Source organism: Apteryx rowi, unplaced genomic scaffold (assembly GCF_003343035.1).
Source record: "Apteryx rowi isolate R43461 unplaced genomic scaffold, aptRow1 scaffold_574, whole genome shotgun sequence".
In the NCBI taxonomy this organism is placed as follows: domain Eukaryota; kingdom Metazoa; phylum Chordata; class Aves; order Apterygiformes; family Apterygidae; genus Apteryx; species Apteryx rowi.
Window position 1 is genome coordinate 491,873 of NW_020450843.1, and position 22,039 is coordinate 513,911.

The window sequence follows — 22,039 nt, forward strand, 5'->3', positions numbered from 1 at the left end:
ATGTGTACAAGTATCTGAAGGGAGGGTGTCAAGAGGATGGGACCAGACTCCTTTCAGTGGTGCCGAGCGACAGGACGCGAGGCAGTGGGCACAAACTGAAACACAGACACTTCCATCTGAACATGAGGAAAAACTTTTTCACTGTGAGAGTGACAGAGCACTGGCACAGGTTGCCCAGAGAGGTGGTGGAGTCTCCTTCTCTGGAGATATTCAAAACGCGCCTGGACGCAATCCTGTGCAATGTGCTCTAGGTGACCCTGCTTGAGCAGGGGGGTTGGACTAGATGATCTCCAGAGGTCCCTTCCAACCTCAACCCTTCTGTGATTCTGTGACTTCCCCTTTTCCACTGAAGTGGAGATCAGTTCCAGAATGTTCAGTAAATGATGCTTGTAGTTGACTGGACTTGTCCTTTCCTGATACCTATCCATCTTCAACTCTCTGCAGGAATGACCAGCTTYCTGATCTTTGCCAGAAGGACTGACATCCGGATGGTCTCTCTGGATATTCCCTACTTTGCAGATGTCGTTGTCTCAGTCAATGTCACTATGAAAAACACCATTGCAGTTGGGGTGGATCCTCAGGAAGGTCTGAACTTTCTGATGTATCTAACTGCTTGTTGCAAAGGCAAAAATGACTTTAGTGTCTAGATGTCTGAGTAAAGACCCGGGCACAGATTTTACTGTAGGTTGTAAACTGGGGTAGATGTGGTTTTTTTCTACTAGATGCTGCAGCTATTTCTTTCCCATCAGTCCTGTCCTTATACAAAAGCAGACAACCCCAACTATGTGGAAGAAGCTGCCTAATATATCAGGTCAGGTTCCTGTGTAGCTTGGATTTAAGAAAGCTTGCCTCTCACTGAAGTCTGTTATAGCAATAAAGCTGAGTCAGGTGGCTGTTGGCTCATATGAAATATATGATGCTGAGCTGGATGTAAACCCACTGTGTATAGTAAGGTAGATAGTCTGATTACTGTCCTCTGGAACACTTGTCAAAATTAGATGTGGGATTCCATACTACTAGCTGGTAATGTGTTGCGTGTTTGTGGCCTTGTTAGAATAGCAGAGAGCTACCCAGAGACAGTGCTCTCAAAACTTCTGGGAAGGATTGGAAGAAGAGATTTTGTACTATTTTATCACTCTCGCTGAATAGTCTTGTGCTGCTGTTATTCCTATACTATGAGATCTCTGTACTGAACAGCCTAGTTAGTAGTCAGAGTAATCTTGATGCTTATCCCCTGAAGACCTGGATTTGATTTTAAGGATTTTGCTGATTCTTTAGCTTCTCTTCCTTTTTTCATCCAGGAAAGGTTTACTGGTCAGACAGCACACTACGGAAGATCAGCCGGGCTGCCCTTGATGGCTCCCAGTATGAGGACATCATCACCACAGGTAYGAAGTATTTTGGCCTGGGAGCCTCCTGCTTCCACGCAGCTGCCAAAAGAGATCCTCTGAGTTTCCTGGTGGAAGATTCCTTAAATTTTGCAGGGCAGAGAGAGTCATAAGGCTTACTGCCTGATGGGTGCATAAAGCTAATATCAGGTATTCCTGACCAAGTTGGAAGGATGGGAAGTGACTGTTGTACCTTTCTGCTTTCTCAGGTCTCTTGACTACAGATGGGCTGGCCGTGGATGCTATTGGCAGGAAGATATATTGGACAGATACAGGAACAAACAGGATTGAAGTGGGCAACCTGGATGGCTCCATGAGGAAAGTCTTAGTCTGGCAGAACCTGGACAGCCCACGGGCAATAGCATTATACCATGAGATGGGGTTAGTGTTGTCAGGAGGTAATCTAGGGGTTGGAGAAGGAATTCTGATCTCTGCTGTTTCCTTAACACTTTCTGGCTTTTCCCCAGGTACATGTACTGGACAGATTGGGGTGAGAATGCCAAGCTGGAGCGCTCCGGGATGGATGGCTCAGGACGTGTGGTGCTGATCAGCAACAACCTGGGCTGGCCTAACGGACTGGCAGTGGACAAAGCTGGGTCCCAGCTGCTCTGGGCTGATGCACACACTGAGGTCCGATTCTGTTCTTCAACATTGCTCATTGCTAGGGCTCTGATAGCCTGGAGGCTGTTCTGAAGCTTTTGAGCAAGCTGTCTGAAGAATGAGGGGAACACAAGCTTTTCTGAGAGCTTGACCTGTGTTGAAGGGAGGCTTGAGTAACATCATTTGCTTAGGCTCTGGTTTTCGCTTGATACAGGCACTACTGTTAACAGCAGTGGTGTTTTGCGTGTGGGGCTGATGTGCTTGCTTCTTTCTCCAGCGTATTGAGGCTGCAGATCTCAATGGTGCAAACCGCCGCACCCTGCTGTCCCCAGTGCAACATCCCTATGGCCTGACCCTGCTGGACTCTTACATCTACTGGACTGACTGGCAAACTCGCAGTATTCACAGGGCTGACAAGGATACTGGTGCCAATGTCGTCTTGGTGAGGGCAAACCTGCCCGGCCTCATGGACATTCAAGCTGTTGATAGGGCACGGCCCCTGGGTGAGTTGCTGAGCTGCTCCTGAGGCAGTGGTATCTGATTGTGGTGACTAGGGGGAGCCCTTAAGAGCTGTTATTGTAAAGGGTCCTTTGGGAAAGCATGAGTGATGGAAATAGAGCACTGCCTTCAAACTCAGCTTTTCTTTTCTTCCTCCCTCTTGTGTAAATATTTTTGTACTTCTCCCTGTTTACAAAGCTATATAGCTCTGGAATTTATTTTTTATTACTGTATACCTTTTGACTTTTTCCTCTCTCCTGTGTGCGCAAATGAGCTGTGCCCTGTTAGGCTTCATCAGTCTGCTGCTTCTAGACCTGTTTATGTTATTGGACGCTTTCCCTTTTTTAATTCTGAAAGGAGCTCATTCCTCTTATTCTAGTCACTGAAACCTTATTTCAAGTTCTAGTCATTTTTAGCCCAACTATTTCAGGCTTCATCTTCTTGTCCGCTTCTTTAGCAGCTCTTAATATATCACCCTTTCCAACTATTCTGTGCCAGAGTTAGAGTCTTTATGCTACTCTTTGGGGAACCTACAAAACCTCGTCTTGCCTCCCTGTTCTTCAGTGTGAGTTATTGCTGTGTGCTGTGTTTTCCTGTTGGTGGAATTCTTTTCCCCAATATCGTCTTCTACAGAAAACTCTGTGCTGCTTCCCCTGTGGCTCCTAACAGTAGAGCATCACCCCTGACAGTGTAACTTTAAGCCAACCTGAACTCCAGCCATCATATCCCTGTGGCCTTTCCCCCTTCCTCCCTGCACCTGTCTTCTAGGCTCATCCCTTCTTAATAAAAGTATATTGGCTTTTCAATTAATAATAAAAGAAAAAAAAGTAGTTAAGATATGACCCTAATATGTCAAGCACAGCAGGCTTCTCCGATGCCTTTGTTTATTTACCACTGTGTGCAGCTAACTTAAAACAGAAGCTTCTTTGTCATCCTGGCCTCTGGTGTGTTGTCATGCTGCTTCCCCACAGGGTGGGATCTTACTGTCGGCATTACCATTTGCAGCAATAACAGAGCTAAACTGCAGTCCTGTGAATCTCTCAGCATTTGGCTGTTCCTTTTTCCATGGGAAGACTGATTAGCAAGGAATACAGGTCAGGATTTTGCTCCTAATGCTCCCACTTCCACTGTGCCTTCCTGTCCTCCTTGCCCAACTGTGCCAATGCCAACAATGCATCTTGGAGGGGGAGGGAGGCAGTTTCTGTATGAAGGGCAGTAGATTTTCAGCAAGGCTGCAGTTAGGGTGAACTCAGCTGCTAGCAAGTTGTGCATGTGTGTAGTCTTTAAAGTAAAGTTTTGGTCTCTGGGACCACAGAGATCCTTAAACTACCCTTTCCCTACTTCTGAAGGCTTTAATAAATGTGGAGTTCGTAATGGTGGCTGCTCCCACCTTTGCTTGCCTCACCCCACTGGCTTCTCCTGTGCCTGCCCCACTGGCATCCAGCTGAAGAGAGATGAGCAGACATGTGATTCTTCTCCAGAGACTTACCTACTCTTCTCTAGTCGTGCCTCCATCCGTCGTATCTCGCTGGACACCAGTGACCACACAGATGTACACATACCTGTCCCTGAGCTGAACAATGTAATTTCTCTGGACTACGATAGTGTGGATGGCAAGATTTACTACACAGATGTTTTCCTTGATGTCATCAGGTAGGTGCCAGTCACCTGCTTGGCCAGTGCCCAGGTTACCCAGCCACTCATGCTGGGTATGCCACAGTGAGCTGTGGAGTGTGCCAATAAGTTGGGGAGACCATGAGATGCTGGCAGTACTCCACTGCTCAAACCCTGTATGCAGCACACAGTATCATGTGTATTACTGAACTAAGTGCTGAAGGTGTGTTTTACCTGCTAGAGACTGAGGAATGAGGCATTAGGGAGGTAGCTCTACAAAGTGGCCCTGTGACTGATGGATGTCGTGTGGAAGGGTAAAGGCTTTCCAGGAGCTAGCCATTCCTCACTGCCATTTGTCGTTGATTTCCATCCAGGCGGTCCGACCTGAACGGCAGCAACATGGAGACTGTTATTGGTCAGGGGCTGAAGACGACAGATGGCCTGGCAGTGGATTGGGTCGCCAGGAACCTCTACTGGACAGATACAGGACGCAATACCATCGAAGTAGCTAGACTGGATGGAAGCTCTAGGAAAGTGCTGATCAATAACAGCCTGGATGAGCCCCGAGCCATTGCTGTCTTTCCCAAGAAGGGGTAAGTGTGGGGCATTGGCCGGGGCAGAGAGAGGAGCTGTGCGGAGGCAGACTGGAGGAGGGGCATCTGAGAGGAAGAAGGGAACGTGCAGTGTGAATCTGCAGGTACCAGCAAAGGGCTAATGCTGAGTGACTGAGGTGATTGGGCAGACAGATTTGAAGGCTGGGGCACATATTTGGGAGAAGTAAGCTAAAGACCATATGAGGTTTTTTTGAAGCTGAAGAATACGGCAGTTTAATTCATAATTAAAACTTTCGGTGGACTGAATGAAATGTCCTTTTCCTCTTGCACTTGCCTTTTCTCTTTTTAGGTACCTCTTCTGGACAGATTGGGGTCATATTGCTAAAATCGAACGGGCAAACTTGGATGGCTCTGAACGTAAAATCCTGATCAACACTGACCTAGGATGGCCCAATGGACTGACCTTGGATTATGACACCAGGAGGTCAGTGAGAGAATCCAGCATGGGATTAAGAGATGTAATGATTTTTTTATTATTATTATTATTTTTTTTTTTTTGACTGCCTGAGCTTGATTTCTTGAAGTGTTTTGATTGGTCTGATCTATCTTGGCTAGATCACTGGCTAGTGAATGACCAGAAAGTGAAGATGGAGTGTATAGGTGGAAACTCACCTCTTTCTTTCCCTGTTCCTCCAGGATTTACTGGGTAGATGCACATCTTGATCGCATAGAGAGTTGTGATCTGAATGGGAAGCTACGCCAAGTGTTGGTCAGCCAGGTGCCACATCCCTTTGCTGTGACACAGGTAAGAGGATTTTTCCCCTGCTGCCATTCTCCCAGTTGTGCTGAGTTTGGACAGTGAAGCATGGGGACAGGGGAATGTTGTAGTCTGGGTGAAACAGAGATGACTGAGGGGCTGGTACATTACTCTCCAGTGGCGCTAACAGAAATTTGAACTGCTCTGAGATGTAGACAATCATCTTCTTTATAATAAGAAGATAAGGGACTGGAAGGGCCTTTGTTTGGAGCCTTCTGTCACTGGGACATGTTTTTGGTGGGGGTCCTGTATCTATGTGGCTAAACATGCTAATAGCTGTGATTTCTCCTCCTTGCTAACTCCCTGAGCAGCAGGATAGGTGGATATACTGGACTGACTGGCAAACCAAATCTGTCCAGAGAGTGGACAAGTACTCTGGGCGGAATAAGGAAACAGTCCTGGCCAATGTTGAGGGACTGATGGATATCATTGTGGTTTCCCCTCAGAGACAGACAGGTAACCATGAGAATCTTGATTCTAGCAAATGCTAATTGTAGACAAAAAAACTCTAGAACCACTGCACTACTGTAGACATTAAATGAGGTTGGCATCCCTCAAACTGTTAGTGCATCTCCCGTCAGTTTTTCTGGGCACATTCTTTGCCTACCTCTGATGTTTCAGCCAAGTACGTGTTGACTGCTCTGTTATAGCTTTGATCAGCAAATATCATTTTCTGAGTTACTCACCTGACATTACGCTAAGACAGAAAAATGTAAGCTTGTTTTTATCTGTGCAGCTGTGTTGACTAGGCTCCTCTCTACTGATTTCTGGTGCCTTCCTTTCAAAACTGCCTTAATCCTACCAGTGTCTGGCTCCTGTCATCAYTTTCTTAGGAGTCAGATGTTGGGATGTACTTTAAGGCACAGTAACTTGCTCTACTTCTAGGAAATCTCTCTGGCTCAGCACGAAAAAAAGGTTCTTGTTCTAAGCTTCTACCTAATTGTCTACTCCAGATTTAAAACTTGCTTTCTCCTTCCAGGTACTAATGCTTGTGGAGTGAACAATGGAGGCTGCACTCATCTATGCTTTGCCAGAGCTTCTGACTTTATCTGCGTATGTCCAGATGAACCAGATGGGCGGCCCTGTTCCACTGGTGAGTTCAGAGAGAGTCTCACTTGGGTAGTAGCTTCTGTATGTGAGTCACAGCCACTACTTATGTGTTGATTATTCATGTGCCTATGGAAACCAGAGCATCTGAAGCTCTCCAGTGTGCAAAAACTTCTGCGCTTATACTTAGTCTTATACTGGAAGTAAAGCAGTTGTGAGCAACAGAATCTTCCCCTGTCCTTTCTACTGAGAGGCTGGGTTTGGAATGAGAAAGTTACTGATGTAGGTTCCTAAGCTTCCCTATTTCAGAAGCTCTCTTACCAGACTTGTTCATCTGTCCCACAAATTTGTGGTTCTTATTTTTCTCTGCATTGTTTTAGTTCCTGGTGTGGTGCCCCCTGGTCCTGAAACTACCAGTGTAAGTGAGAGAAGTCAGACACTGCCTGGCAGAGTAACTACCTCAACGACCAAACCTCTTACATCTCTGGAAGCAGCAGAAGGAAAGTAAGTGCTCTTTTTCTCTTGGAATTAGGATGGGACAGTCACAGATTGCACAAGATGCAACATGCAAGTCCCCTCTGTCTGTCATCATCCAAACATACTTCTCCCTGGCCAGAAGAGACCATTCCAGCCCCAAACTTTGTGTAAATAGTGGGGAAGACCATTCTGACAAAGAGAGAGTGCAGAACTCTGAGTTGGCAAGAGGTGCAGAGGTCTTTCTCTGCGTTCCATTAAAATGTGTCTCTAGGCTCACTGTGCTGTGAGAAGTGTTAAAATCCTCTTGAATTTCTGTTGTTCATTTGACTGATTTCCGAACTCCAATTTAAAGAACTTATTTCTGAGAGGAAGAGACAGGAGTCTGTTATTTTAATTCTCTCAAACACTTTACATGTGACCCAGACATCTGAGGAAATGKTTCTGCCCTGGCCCCAAGGGGTTAGCTTTTTGGGGACAGGACAGGGCCTTTGCAGCTCTAATGTTTAAGCTACAGTGCAAATAGTTAAAAGATTTTTTTTTTTCCTGCTAATTCCCTACAGCCTGTTGTTCCTCCTGTCTGGCAAAAAATATATTCTGTAGTACGTGGCTGAGTTATTTTCAAGGCAAAACTTCCCCTCCTTTGTTGGGAATGATGTATTGGACAGAAATATCTTTCTGTGTTGACTTTATAAAGTTCTGATTTTTGCTTCAGGACTGATGCTGAAATTTATAGTCTGTTCTGTTGAAACATACACATAAATAAGGTCCTCTCTTCTGGACACAGACAGGTATTGGAGCAGAGAAAGGAGGGTTTCCTTCATAGAGTGGAAATGGAAGGAAAATCAGTGCTGGCCTGTCCAGTCCTGTGTTCTGATACCCAGAGAGAACCTGACTAATTTCAGTATCAGGGTACTAAATGTGTCCTTCTGTCATTCAGCTGCTCTGATAAAGATGCCAGGCGAGGCTTGTGTACCCGTGACAATGAGGCAGTGCTTGCAACCATGGGTGAGTTCCTTTCCTTTACTCTCCTCCACTAGTGTTGTTCTTCCAGATGTGCCCAGGGCATTTTAATCCATAGTGTTTGAAACTCAAACTTGAATTCCTCAAATGCCTTCTGAGCAGAGCACAATGTATCTTGAGGGTGAATATCAGTTGTGCTCATTCATTAGCCTACATGGGGACTTTTCCAAATGACTGTTTTGTCTGAAGAATATGACTGTTTTCCTTTCTCACCTACTTCATCCATTGGAGTCTTTCCATTAAGAACTCTTTCTTCACCATCCCTTTTGTGTTACATTGAAGATGGCTGACAAGGGTAACTGTTTCCTGCTGCAGGAGTAATCTGTCAGCAAGGAGGTCTAACTCATCCTTATCTGACCCCATTACCAAGATCTTCTCACTGCTTCTGGTTTGCTGGGGCCTGGGTGGGAGGAAGGGATTTGTTTATATGATGCCAAACAACCCCCCCTGCTAAACCTTGGTGTATTGACCTTTCACTTTGCATACTTCCATAGGAGGTGTTATACTAAGGTCAGTATTATCCTGTGGAATTTAAGGAGATTGCTTAACTTACCTTTGCTGTTCGTTTTCAGGAGAAGGATTGCACGTTAGCTACATTATTGGAGGCCTTCTCAGCATCTTGTTTATTTTGCTGCTTATTGCTGCTTTAATTATATATAGGTAAGTGATCTTCCCCCTCTCCTGGATCATGGTAAAATGTAGCCTTGTGGGAGAAGAAAGCTTCTGAAGAATATCTAGTCTTTCCTTACTGCGATTTACAATTCCTTTGTTTTGTCGGAAGCAGTGTTTGATTTTATTTGCAAGGTTTGAGTCCTGTTCCTTTAAAGTGTGGGGCATGCACCTTTTTTATTTTGTTCCTTATGGGCTAAATGTTCTGCAGAGAGCTTGGGAATAATGGATAGGGATGTGAGGTATTTGTATCTCAGTACATGTGTGAGGCCGTGTGTTTCCTGCTGGGTAGTCTCTCCAGTTATTGCCAGTATCGCTTTTGGGGTTGCATGGCAGTGCCATGCTGCACTGGTAGCTAGTGAGTGTACTGGCAGCTGAAGAGCTTGATGATACCAATGTTCTCTGACTTTGAGGGACAGTGAAGATTGCTTGAGCTTTCACCTTGTTGAGTGCTCAGGAACTTCAGATCCTGGCAGTAGGACCCTGTGTCTTTTTTGACTGCTCTCTTCCTTTAGGCATAATAAATCCAAGTTCACAGACCCTGGCTTGGGGAACCTAACCTACAGTAATCCTTCATATCGGACGTCTACCCAGGAGGTGAAGATTGAAACAATTCCCAAACCAGCCATGTACAACCAATTGTGCTATAAAAAAGAGGTAAGAGCTGCTACTAAGGATATGGGGACCCAGCTCAAGCTGCTGCTGAGCTACAGGCCTTGGTATGTGAAAATGCTGCAACTTGTCAGCATTTACTTCTAGTAAACCAGTCAGATTCCTATGGATCAACTAGCAGCACTTCTCCTTAAGTGAGTTGTAGCAACATATACCTGCATTTAGTTTTCTGCTTCCTCCTCATTCCCAGTGTCCTGTATTTCTCTTGCACTGGGCCCTGGCCATCAAAGTAAAGGAGTCAAAGGGAATCGTCTTCCCTGGAAACAGTCCTGTTCAGTGAGTGTTGCCCCAAGATTGCTTTGGACAGTCACCAGGGAAATCAGGCAGCTAGAAAGGGTTTGATGATAAGAACATGGCTTCTGGCTGTGCACTAYGTGGAAGGGGTGGGATAGGGAGAGAACTGGAGCCCATAATAAATGAGCACTTTAAAGGCGTTGCAGAGGTCCACCCTGTCACACACACAGGGGATTTAATATGATGTCTTGCAGCACTTCGTTTCTCCTCTGTTTTCTCCTCAGAAGCTTTCTTATCACTCAGATAGCTTCTCATCTTCCCTCTTCTGATTTCCGTCCACATCCTCATGTCAGGTATCACTACTCTGTGTAATGTGTTTGATCCTGCCTCCCTCACTCAAGCTCTGTTGTGTGGCTCTAGCACTGTCCCCTACTAATTGTTCTTTCTGGCTTTTTCCTGCTTTTTATGTCCTTGAACCAGCTCTACTGTTTGCAAGAAAGTAGAGGTCATTTTCTAGGGCAGATCCCTTGGTTTTGGTTTGGCTACTTCATATGGGAGGTTTGAAAAAAGATAATTTCTGTAGGAGTATTTACAATATTCTGTTAGATCACTTAGTCCCTTTTAGCAGGGATCCTGGCAGAACTTTTGTAGAGAAGAGTTTCCCCTGGCCTTGTTTTTCAAATGTGCCATCCAATAGATTTCCAAAACTTTCCTGCTGTTTTAGCCTTGTGTACTAAGGACAAGCCAGGATGATTTCTCTGGGAATCTAAATCCTTTCCACTTTTCTTTTAATCTTGCTGCTTCTAAGTGTACTCAGATGTATTGTCCCTCACTCCACTCTCTCCTCAGGGTTTACATCAGTTATTCTAATGCTGCTTATTTGTCACTGAGCCAAGCTATACAGATTTTACTACTTTAATCTCAGTGTGGTCCCGTTAGCCTCTGATCATTTCTGTTGTCTCCCTATAATCTGCTTTCCTTGTATCACTGTGAGGCTCAGAGTAGACAGTGGTATTCTAGGTGGGCTTCCTTGAGAGTTGCATCTAGAGTGACTTAGATACAAGAACATTGCAGATTTATAATCAACTCCCTACCCTACCCATTTTTACCCTGAAGTCTTCTGGCTGTTTCTGCTTCCCAGCATTGTTTTGGGGGGGGGTTGTTTGTTTGTTTTTGGTTTTTTCCTTTCTTTTTAGGCTCAGTGTTGTTCTTGCCCCCTGCTGTCATGGATTATAGTTAGTTGAATTAGAAGATCTGCCTCATCTTCATTCCCCTTCCATAATTTGAAGGCTCCTAGAGTCTGGAATGAGAGCTCTTGCAGGGAGGATTCATGCAGGGGGTGAAGAACTGAAGGGAAATTTAGAACAGGTTCTGCCATTGTGRTGGTCAGAGCCAGTGGCTCTTTACATTGAGGTCCAGCCTTTTGTCTGCTTCACTATCTTCATTCCAGCTCTGCTTTGCTCTTTGCCCTATTTCTCCATAGATGTATTGTGTTTTCATTCACATGTCTGCTCCCTAGGCTGGTCCTGATCATGGCTACACCAAGGAGAAGATCAAGATTGTGGAGGGGATTTGCCTTTTGTCCAGTGATGACTCAGAATGGGATGACCTTAAACAGATTCGGAGCTCCCGAGGAGGGATCCTCCGAGACCACGTCTGCATGAAGACAGACACGGTCTCTATTCAAGCTAGTTCTGGTTCACTGGATGACACTGAAACTGAGCAGCTGCTACAGGAAGAACAGTCTGAGTGCAGCAGTGTCAACACAGCAGCAGCCACTCCTGAACGGCGTGGCTCGCTCCCAGACACAGGCTGGAAGCACCAACGCAAGCCATCCACGGAGAGCGAGGTCTAAAGCACGCGCTGCTTTGGAGATGCTTGTACCCTCCCTAGCTTCCACTCTGCACAAAAAAGATGGGACTCTGCCTGCCAAGCWAGGAAGGGTGCAGAGACTAGCCTCTCTTGCAAGGGGCCTGGAGACTGTGACTGCCTTTCAGCAAGGAGCTTGGGCAACTGTCCTGTTGTGGGTGGTTGGAGAAGGAGGGTGGGTAGGTTGGAACCCAGAGACCCTTTTGGCTCATTTCACTGTCTGTGGTTTATTTATATGTTCCCTTTTCCTGGAAGCTGCCACATTAACTTTTACAGTGACTCCTCTGGCCGGAGTCTGGTTCAGATTCTGTCTTCTCAGGCACCCTGCAAATCCTGCACAGTTCAGCTCACAGTTGATGCCCATGAAGAGAGCAGAGCTGCTTCATTGTTAGCTCCTGGTCACAGAAGTTCCCCTAGTCATTCCAGCACTAGCAGCACTCTGAGGCTTTGTGTTGTGGGGTCTCTGACTTGAGAAATGTCTCAGAATAGATGGGGTATGCTTTGGGGCTGAAGGGGACAGTGACACAGTATCAAGTCACCTTTTAAGGGTGTAAAGAGAGTAACTGCACTTGCCATGATTCACTTCATGAAAGCATCACTGCTTACTTTTCCACCTGCTAGTAAAAACCTTAATGAATTCTGGGATTGGAGCACTGTGTCTGTTGCTGGCAATGGACACTGCTCCTGTTCACCCCTTTTCTGTTAAAATATGTTTCTATTCTGGAAAAACAAGTCAGCAAATGGTCCTTTCAGAATTGTTTCCTCTAGGTACTGGAGTCAGAGTGCTGTATTCAAGGAAAAGATAAATTAGTATTGTTCTTAGCTCTACCAAGCTGATGGGAGGAAATGTATCTCAGCAAACACTAGATTTTACTTTTTTTCATAACTGATACACGCACACACACACACACACACATATATATCTGTGTATATATATGTGTGTGTGTGTATATATATATATATATATATATAGACAGAGAGAGAAAAAAATTTGCTTAATTCCCACAGGTTCCAATTCTACAAGGTCCCAATTGTCTTGGCCTTTAGGACCTTTGATTACAGAGATGAGGGAAATAAGAGAATTCCTAGGTTGATTCTCCCCCAGGGAAATCCTCAGTGCTGACAGTGAGGAACTGCTTTATCACTAGACTGAGCCCATTTGACCTAGAATAGGAAACAATAATCATGGAGCTGTAAGGGCCATTTTTAAATAGTTGCTTATCAGATAGAATTGCACTTTAGGCTCCATTATTACTAGTAAATAGCTGTCYTCAGAGAGTCATTCTTCCCATCAACTGTAGGAACCTCAGATTTTCTCTGGCCTCCAAGGCCTTTACCATCTAGGGAATAATCCTACCCTTGCAGTTACAGACACCCCGGCAGCATCTGGAGCTTTCCTACTCCTGGGGACTATGTCACTGTTTCTTGTGGATACTTTTATGGTAAAATATAAAGTCTTATGCCAGATACTCAGAAGCAGAACTTTCCAGTGAAAAATCCCTTGCAGCAAACTGTTACCTCTTTATCTCCTGGCAAGAGGCCAAGTGCATTCCCACCCATGGCATGAAGACAGCAAAGTGTACAGTAGGGGTATGGCATAGAATTGTGGGGAGAATGCATTTCAAACACAATAATTTTTCAGTTAGTAAGAAAATGGAAAATCCATCCTATTCTGTTTTAACCTTGTTCAGATACTAATGATCCTGCTACCCTTGGAAAAACATGACAGTTGCCAGCGGGTTGGCAATGCTCTTTACACCAGGGGTGGCTCTGCAGCAAGAAGAAGGTTGCAGCTTTGACATGGCTAGGTGGCATGAAACTGTGCGTAACTTGCACCATTGGGCTGACTGGTGTATGTTCCTGTGGAAAATGAACTGGAGCTAAGGCTTAGAAATTTCCCTGTGTTAATGTGGGACTCTTCCCTACTCTCAGAGGGATTTTTTTAATTAGATTTTTTATTTAATTATTTATTTGATTGACTCCAGCCTGGGAAGCATTGTTTTTGTTGGGCAGGGGCACATTTGGATTGAGGTGTGGACTCAGTGAGGAACTGGGAAAGGAGTGTGTATAACTGAGGTGAATCTTGCCTGTCTAGGCTGCCTAATACAGGGACAACATTGAAGGGCTCGAGCGTATGCAGAAGAACTGATTTGAGAGGAAGCCAGGTGTAGGGCAGGGGCAGAAGGGCTGGGAGTGAGTGGGTGGGAAAGAAGGTTCTGACTTCTAGGAAAGCAGGTTGTTTGTGTGTCCTCCCCTCTCCCCCAATAGCTATGTGAGTGTGCACCAAAATCCTGAGGTGGGACAGGGGTGAAGGGAGACATCTACCCAGACCTGTCACTTGAGGTTCAGTCTGAGTCACAAGTGCAGAATGGAAAGGAAAACCCAGTCAGTCTTTTCAACAATTAATGGTGTTTGTGATCTCCACCTTGATGTAATCTCTGCTGCTTCTTAGAAGGGACCCTGCACACTCCAGCCAAACACCATTCATCACTGCTCTCTGCTCCCTTCCTGAAATGATTAAGGTGAAAAGGAGCAAAAAAATGTCCCATAGCCTCACATCCACAAGTGAGGTAGGCAGACATCAGTTTCTTTTTCCTAAAGTGTGCAGACAGCCCCAGTGAGATGCTGCCTAGGGGGTGCGTCATGTTTCCCTGTTCTGGGGAAGAGAAAGGCCCTCATTGCGCTTAGGCTGTTAAGAATGTAGAAAGGCCACTGGAGGATGATCTCTTGAGCACTGATTTACTATGTAAAAAAGCAAACCTCTCCTGTCTGTCCTGAGCTAACGTCAGTGATTTCCCTGCATTCCTGTGTAATGGTTTTAACGTTACTCACTGGAGACATTGGACTTTCTGGAGTTATTTAACCACTATGTTCAGTATTTTAGGGGTTGATGATAATTTAATATAAATTTAGCTTTTCTTAACTACTCTGCCTGGCTTTTGGTTGTGAATGTGCATGTTTTTTGGACTCTCCTTTGAAAGAGGAGCTCCTCGACCTGTTTGCACAGAACCTCAACTTTCCTTTGGTTGAGAGGAGCAAGAAGGTAGGAATGGATTTGCATTCTTTTGATGATCRGATTGTAACACACGCTGCTTCTGGTGCTAAGGCTTAGGATCAGAGGCCAACTATCTGTACACTCTCTCATTTGCAAATGCCTGTGCATACATACACTCTTCCCCTCTCCCTTGCTTTTTTTCGTTTTTATTACCACTTTAACATGGCAACAGCAGAAGAGGGTGGTGACCCTTGTTTTTTGAAGAGCGTTAGGATCACACAGGTCTTGAGCAACATATCCTGCGGGGATCGTTGCTTGTTTTGTGCCTTTGACCAGKGGAAAAATAAAGCTCTGAAGAACTGTTTTTCTGTTCATAAGGGTTTTTGTTCATGATTCTGCTGCCTTTTTTTTTTTTTTTTTTTTTGATGATGACCAAGAGTTTAAGTGGTGCAAGGATGAAAAATGAACAAAATGTTAAGTAACAACTGACACTACAACACTGTTGGGAATCTTATGCCCCATTGTGTCCCATTCTGATGAAGTATCAAGAAAATTTTAAATGTGGTAGCTTTGTTCCTGCCCATTCTTAAGTTGAAGCACAGTGCAGAAGAGATTTCACTGAGCTCAAGAAAAAATATAATCAGCTTGGCCTGACACCTCCCTCATTCTAACCTAGGCCTTGTAAGCATGTATTCGTTGCACTCCCTTCATACGGTTGTGTTGATGGTACCATCCCTTGCCTTCTCTTCTAATTATTTACTTTAGCAGCCTTTCCCAAAGGATTTTTTGTTAGCTTGCTTTACTGAAGGAAAAGAACAACTAAGGACTTGACCAGCATGCAGCTTTTATGTAAGATGAGTTACTGCTTGCAAACTCAGCAGCTACAGAACAGGCACAGGGAAGGATTTTGCCCTCCCACTGTAATGGAGCATTTCCAAAAGCGGCAGCTGCAGGCAGGGACCAGTTCCCGTTCCTCGCTTGTTTTCTGCGTTTCTCACCCTGGGTGCTGCTGATGAATCGACATGAACGCGCTGCTCCTCCGCAGGGGCCGCGCCTCCCCTCAGGCCGCCCGTTACCGGGCGCAAGGGCGGCGCAGCAACCCCCGAGCCGGGGCGCTCTCGCGTCGCCGCTGCCGCATTCAAACGGGCCAATAAAGCGCGCGGATTGAGGGAATGGGCGGGGCCGGCTCCAGCCAATGGGCACTGAAGACACTGCGAGGTGCGGGCGGTGTTAGTGATTTCAAACCCCGCTGAGGAGCGGCCGGACGCTCGCCGCGCCCGACCCGCCGGGGCACAGGTGAGACCTCCCCCCCTCCCCTGCGGTGGGCTCGGCGCCTCTCTGCTCCCCAGGCCCGGAGGCGGGCGGTGCGGCTCTCCTGCTCCGCCGGGCCCGAGCCGCCTCTGTGGGGATGGGGGCGGCGCCCGCGAGCGGCGCTGACATCCCTCCGCCGGAGCGGGCTGCGCTCGCGGACGTCACCGGCCCCGCGGCGGTGGGCGGCCGTTGGTGGCGCGAGGTCGTGGGCTTGTCGTGGGCTTGCCGCGGGCCGCGCTGCGGAGGCTGAGGGGCGCCGCCCCCCTGGGCCACGCGGGGAGTGGGGGCTGGGGCCTGCAAGGTGCTGCGGCCCGGGCTGCCCCGCGGGGGCGAGCTGGGAGCGGCTGTGGGGCTCGTGGGGCCCTGGCCGGGAGGAAGCCGGCGGCGCGGGCCCCAGGGAGCCGGGCTCGGCCCTTTCTCGGCGGGCGGCTAGGGCAATGCCGGCCTGGCTTCTTCTGTACCCCGAGTGTGTGTTGCGTGCGGGGTTGGCTTCTCCTCTGAAACGACCGGGCGGAGGAATGTTCCCTGAGGTGATCCCAGTGTTACAGGAAGATGGTGAACTCATCTGAATTTCTGTAGCTCTGGTGCTGGGCTCAGGTGTTTGTCTCGGATCTCTAGGGTCCCTCTTCAGAACGAGTTTCCTGTTGAATCTTCTGTAGTGTACGCAGAGTGGGTCCTGAAAGGATTTTTTTTTTCCTCCTGTTTCATTTGATTCTGAGTCAGAGTCTTGTGATCCTTCTTAAGGCAGTAGCTTTCAGGCTGATGTTCAGGGGATTCTCTTCCTGAATTTGGATCTTTGTGAGTTGCACACCCAAATGTTTTTGTTCAAGGTGTCTATCAATTACCTAATTATACTGTATTTTTTCCTTTTTTACTGATTCTTATTTTGTATGTAGTATTGAATCCTCTCAGAACTTGTAGCTTTGACTGAGGATTCCTGTATAGTTACCTCATGGCTTGCTCCTACACTTCCACTAAATTACAGTACCATTAAAGCTGCCTTCTGCAGATGAGAAAGGAATGAATAGTGGTCAAGATGTTAGATTGTTAGCTGTAGACCTTCTCTATTTATTACTGGTATAATGGAGAAAGCATTGCTATAGGCTTTYGGCGAACACTTCTATTGGACTGGAGCTTAGGATGTGTATTTACAAATGCTGATAGGCAATTTCAAATATTGAAATGTTATACAAAGCTATTTATAGAAAGCTACTATTAAGAATTTGTGATAGTATCAAGGTAGAAAGATGAATGATTAGGTGAAAGTTGTCCTTATAGTATTGATTCTTTGGTGTTCAATGTCAGATCAGTTCATTGTGCAAAAAATAGAATTTGGCTTAACTGCTTCTTGCACCTTTTTTTCCCCCTTAAGAGTTGCAATAGGATTAAAGCTTTTAAGCAACAATCGGGAATTGATATGTCAAAGCAGAATCAACAAAAAAACAGCAGTCAAGGGTAATGAACTCGTTCTAAACAAATTGTGGTAGACATATTTATGGAAGGTAAATCTCAAGAATATGAAGTTAGGAACATTACCAGAGGGCCTGCTATGGGAAAAACTACATATTTGTGCAATGCCTGCGTGAAAATAGGTGAAACTTGGATTTTAGAAGAATGAGAAATTGGAGTTAGTCAGACTGCTTTAAATCCTCCCTATACTGATGCAAGACTTATTTGCTATTCTAAATAAAAAAGCAAATGTATGGTAATGGAATGCTATTCCTTAGTCTCATATGTGCATGACTTGTATCTGATGGGACTTATTTCTATGCTGACTCTTGTACTTTCACTGATATGGGCCAGTTATGTAATCTGGGCCTGTGTTTCTAAAAATCTGGTCTGTGCTGCTATTGAGYTGATATTTTCATATAGATGTCTATTAGAACAGTAAGGTCTTGTTCCCATTAGATAGTAATCTGCTCAGAACATCTGATTTCCAGTGTAATGTTAAGATTCATTTTTGCCTTGTGCATCACTGTATGTGTGTGCACACTGGGTGATAAACTGACAGCTGAAATTCACTTGGTATTGTATGTTGCAGTTTTTTGCAGTCAATCTTTTTTTTTTTTCCTTACTATCCTGAATAACTTAGCCTGTCATCTGCAAACTGTAACATCTCTGTTCACCCCTTTTTATAGAACACTTATGAACATCTTGAACAGTACATACAATTAGAAAACTGATCTGACTGTTTTGTGGGAGTAAAGATAATAGTCTCCCAATCATAAGGATCTAATTTGGAAGACTTTGTGTAGGATGTATGACCTGAAAGAGCCTTGAAAGAGGTAAACACTTGTAAACTTTGTAATTAAGGCTTTCAAAATCATGGTTGCTGTATATCTGGTTCCCCCCCTTCTTGTCTCCCCTCTGTTCCATTGTTCCAGGTAGATACCTGTTTCCATTTTAAATTTGCTATGTTTCTTTTAAAAGTAATTTACAAACAAATGAGAAATACAATGTAAATGGCTTGTGAATTCTGTTCCAGAGTAGGGTGGAATTAAGTCCATTTACATCTTTAACAGAATGGCTGGTTTCAAGACAACATAGTCTATGGTTATTATGGCTGTCACTCTGCTGTTGCTGTTACTCTGTTGTAGACATTTCCAGTGGCACATCTTGTAGGAGCTGCATTTTAAAGTGTAACATGGGAAGGTCTTGTATTCTTGTGTTTAAATTAAACATTGCCTTGTCCCAAACAATGCTGCTATGGCATCTTGTTTAAAGAGTCTCTTGAACTGAGCAAYTGCATGTTGTTTGGGGTTGGGATTGTCTCTATGACAGCTTCGTTGCTGTGAATGTCAAACACTGAAAAGCAGAAGCTGGTGTGCACATTTCATGCCTCCCTGGGGTAGGAGTGGGGGTTGAGATAGTGGAAAAAGTAACTTTGAAGATTATTCAGCAGGGAGCATCASCAGTGCTCCAGTACCTAGAAGAGGCTTTTCTTTGGTGAGCTAGATGGATGTTTGAAGGAGCACTGCCTTGCATCATATATTTTGATACTTTTCTCAGGAGGGAACTACTTACTCCTGGTTTTCACCATACTGGCGGCTTTTTCAGTTGCTATTGTCGCTGTAGAAAAGGCTTCTCAAAATGTCAGGCAATGGACTGGAGAGACTGCTGATGAATCAGCTYGTTTGGAGCACTGTCATTACACATCTCACAGTAGAATGTGAAATGAAACTATGGTATGTTGCCAGGTTATTCATTCATATCTCCTTTGTAAGGTACTGCATTTGTACTTCTTCATGGCAGTCCCTGTTTCTCCTGTCAGTCAGATGTTTGGTTCCAAAACTGTTACACTTCTTCAATTAGAGATTGCTATATGCTGACCTGAGATAATATCTACGGCATGCTTGAATGTTACAGCAGCTACTTCTATTATTTTATATATATATTTATATATTAAAAAAAAAAATGGCTGGGTAGTGGCGTTGCAGGGTTTGATTCCCGAGAACGGTAGGCCTCCCGGGCCAAGCCGGTGGCCGCCCACCGCAATCGCTTCCCCAGCGGCAGGGCAGAGCAGACGCAGGAGGTGCCCGGAGGCCGGAGAGCGGCGGGCGCCGCGGCCCTGCGCGCGGAGGAGCTGGGGGGGCGCCGGCTGCGGGAGGAGCGGCGCCTCGCGGCGAGCGGCTGTGCRAAGAGGCCGCGGCGCGGGGGTGCGGCGGCCGGGGCGCGCGCGGGGCCCGGCGCTGCCCTGCCTTTGTCTGGCCCCGGCGCGGGCCGGCTCCCCGCCCAGGTGCGGCGGCGCCCCAGCCCCGCCCGCCCGCGGGGAGGCGCTTCCCTCCCGGCGCAGCCCGCGATGCAGCTCCCCACCCGCCGTCGCCGCTGAGCCGGGCCGTAGCTGTCAGGGTGAGTGTCCGGCCGGGCCCGGCCGGGCAGAGGCGCGAGGGCTGCTGCCCGGCGGCGGCGCTGGCGCGGCCGAGCCCTCGGGAGGGGCGGCGGAGGCCGCGAGCATAAACAATGCGGCGGGCGGCCTGCTCGGCGGAGCCGCCGGGGCTGCCCCCGCGCCGGCCCTCCCGTCCGTCACAGCCTGCGCTCGGGGCCGCCTCTTGGCGGAGAGTGCCCCCGCGCCGGGGGCCTCTGAGGAGCGGGGCCGGGCTGCGGTGGCAGGGCTGGAGGGCTGTCCTTCTGGAAGGTACTGCGGGGTGCCAGGGGAGCCTCTAGTCTCTGGGGGGAGGGAAGTTCGCTGCTGTTGGAGGGTGTTTCCATTTGAGAAGGAGGGGACTAGTGGTCGCTCGTGAGGGTGGGATGTCTCCATGTGAGCTTTCCTTCATCGGCAGTTCAGGCAGTCCTTTCAAAGAACAGCGTTTGAGCTTTTCTGTGCCCGAGCTTTGTAAACCCTTCGAGGGGTGGGGGTGTTTACTGCCCCACTGTCCACACTGTCCTGCTCTTGCTGTCCACCCTTAGCATTACCTTAGCACTTACGAACTTGCCCATGTGTTGCCCTTTTCCCTCTTGTCCCTCTCTGCTCTGTAGGAATGGCTTCATTCCAGGTTTATCCATGCAATAAGAAGTCATTTTTGCTCTCTTCGCTGTAGCAGAAGGTCAATTTATTTTTTGTTGTCTTTCACTTTGAGGCTGCTCTTCTCCAGGTATGCCTGAGTTATTTTCAGGGGCTGTGTTATTGAAACATATCCAGAAGAATTAAATATCTGTCTCCCTTACCAATAACTTGCCATTTCTGCGTTGTTAAGATGTCACTGAGTTAGGTTTGAACAAATGAGTTGCAGCAGGCAAGAAAGAATTTAATGCTGTTTATTCTCATATGCCATTTCATTGCTGCTTAAGCTGAGAGGAACTATTCTGCAGTCTACTCCACTGCCTGCAGAACAATTTTTTTTTTAGCATGCATTTCTCCTGTTTCCTTTTCATTATTCTGAGGTCCTGCTTTCCTTTCATCAAGAGCATGTGTATCTCACATCTTTTTATTGAAAAATACAGGCTTTAAAATTCTAAAAAGTTTTTATTGCTCTTCAGAGCAGCAAACAACCTTCTGTTTGCCCTTTTTTATTATTGTTTTTAACCTTTTGTTCTCTTGCTCATCATCAAAAGATCTGTGGACTGAAGCTGGAAAACATATTTGTGGCCTGCCAGCATTTCATATAAACACGTTTATTACTGACTGAAAGTTCTTCTTACTCTTTGCTACTTTTGTAGGTGTCTGTAGTTCAGGATTGGTAGCTGGACTTCAGTTTTCTTTTTGACAATGTGGAATTTGGTAAAGCAACCTAATGGTTTTGAGCATTATTTCACTGGACTGATTAAGCTACAGTTGTTAGATTTGCATGCTCTTCAAAATACTTAGTATATTCAGGGTGTTGCTACCAATAAAAATTTAGCTATGTTATGATTACTTGAGTTTTTCATCAGCTTTTCTTAGCTATTTTATGTTGTATCTAATTGAAACTAGAAGGGTTATCTGGAAAATACTGAAAGCATGCTGTGCTAAACTTTTAAGAAAGTAAAACTTCATGTTCTTAGAGCCAAAGAGCAAATATGACTCAAGACTGCCATTAAACAGATACTCTTTCTACTAGGAAAACTGGTCTGCACTGTCAGAACTGTCAGAGAACTATGATAGGTGTAGTCTTAGCTGAAATATTTAAGGCAGCTTTACACTGGCCAGGTATGTGCCCGTACTGTTCAGTAACATTTCAAATATGTCTTCAGAATTTAAAAAATGGCCTGTCTTGCTTTCTCAGAACTTAATGTTTGGAGTAAATTTGAAGAGAAGCTTTCTTTAGGATGATGCCTGTCTTGTGCAGCAGTGATGTTCACTGTATGGAAGTGAGGAGGGAGAAGTGAACAATGATTATCAATAACCATCCAGTTTTGTATGGTTTCTTATTTTGCCACTGTGCTTTTTATGAAAAAATTGGTCTGAAAGCTGAAACTTCACTATAAAATGTAGTGAATAGGTAATAAATGTGTGTTTCAAAACAGTATGTTTACATCTGAGGATTTTGTAAGAGGATTTTCTGTAGCAGTACCCAGTTGTATGAAACTGTAAAGCTAATGCTATTCAGCCCTCAAAAACTGTAGCAGAGAAAATAAGTATTCACTGAGAGGCTGAGTAGCAACTGTTTAGAGCAGTGCATCGTTAATCCAAATTTTCATGTAATAAGTCACTTTCCCTTTATATCTTAATGTGTTGATGAATTTTTCCGAAGCTTAATTATATTCAGTGGGAATTTTTACTTTTATATTTGTTGAATTTCTTGCATTTGCACTGCCTTGTAAATATTTTCTGCTCTTGCTGCTTTTATGTTCAGTC

The 22,039-nt window shown here is 45.8% G+C and overlaps 2 protein-coding genes across 5 annotated transcripts in view; both read left to right on the top strand.

Moving 5' to 3' along the window:
* Window positions 1-11,488, top strand: part of LRP4 (LDL receptor related protein 4) — a 43,753-nt gene extending 32,265 nt beyond the window's left edge. Inside the window, exons 23-38 of the mRNA XM_026082356.1 lie at window positions 445-585; window positions 1,302-1,388; window positions 1,598-1,769; window positions 1,856-2,018; window positions 2,266-2,491; window positions 3,836-4,139; window positions 4,475-4,693; window positions 5,004-5,138; window positions 5,351-5,459; window positions 5,783-5,927; window positions 6,451-6,564; window positions 6,899-7,022; window positions 7,933-8,000; window positions 8,588-8,675; window positions 9,200-9,341; window positions 11,110-11,488. Of these exons, the coding sequence (XP_025938141.1) occupies window positions 445-585; window positions 1,302-1,388; window positions 1,598-1,769; window positions 1,856-2,018; window positions 2,266-2,491; window positions 3,836-4,139; window positions 4,475-4,693; window positions 5,004-5,138; window positions 5,351-5,459; window positions 5,783-5,927; window positions 6,451-6,564; window positions 6,899-7,022; window positions 7,933-8,000; window positions 8,588-8,675; window positions 9,200-9,341; window positions 11,110-11,445 (2,573 nt within the window). The 3' untranslated portion in view covers window positions 11,446-11,488. The remainder of the gene's footprint in view (window positions 1-444; window positions 586-1,301; window positions 1,389-1,597; window positions 1,770-1,855; window positions 2,019-2,265; window positions 2,492-3,835; window positions 4,140-4,474; window positions 4,694-5,003; window positions 5,139-5,350; window positions 5,460-5,782; window positions 5,928-6,450; window positions 6,565-6,898; window positions 7,023-7,932; window positions 8,001-8,587; window positions 8,676-9,199; window positions 9,342-11,109) is intronic.
* Window positions 11,489-15,688: 4,200 nt separating this feature from the next.
* CKAP5 (cytoskeleton associated protein 5) overlaps window positions 15,689-22,039 on the top strand; it is a 52,389-nt gene continuing 46,038 nt past the window's right edge. For all 4 annotated transcript variants that reach the window (XM_026082377.1, XM_026082378.1, XM_026082379.1 and 1 more), the window contains exon 1: window positions 15,689-15,750. The gene's annotated coding sequence lies outside the window, so the exon portion shown is untranslated. The remainder of the gene's footprint in view (window positions 15,751-22,039) is intronic.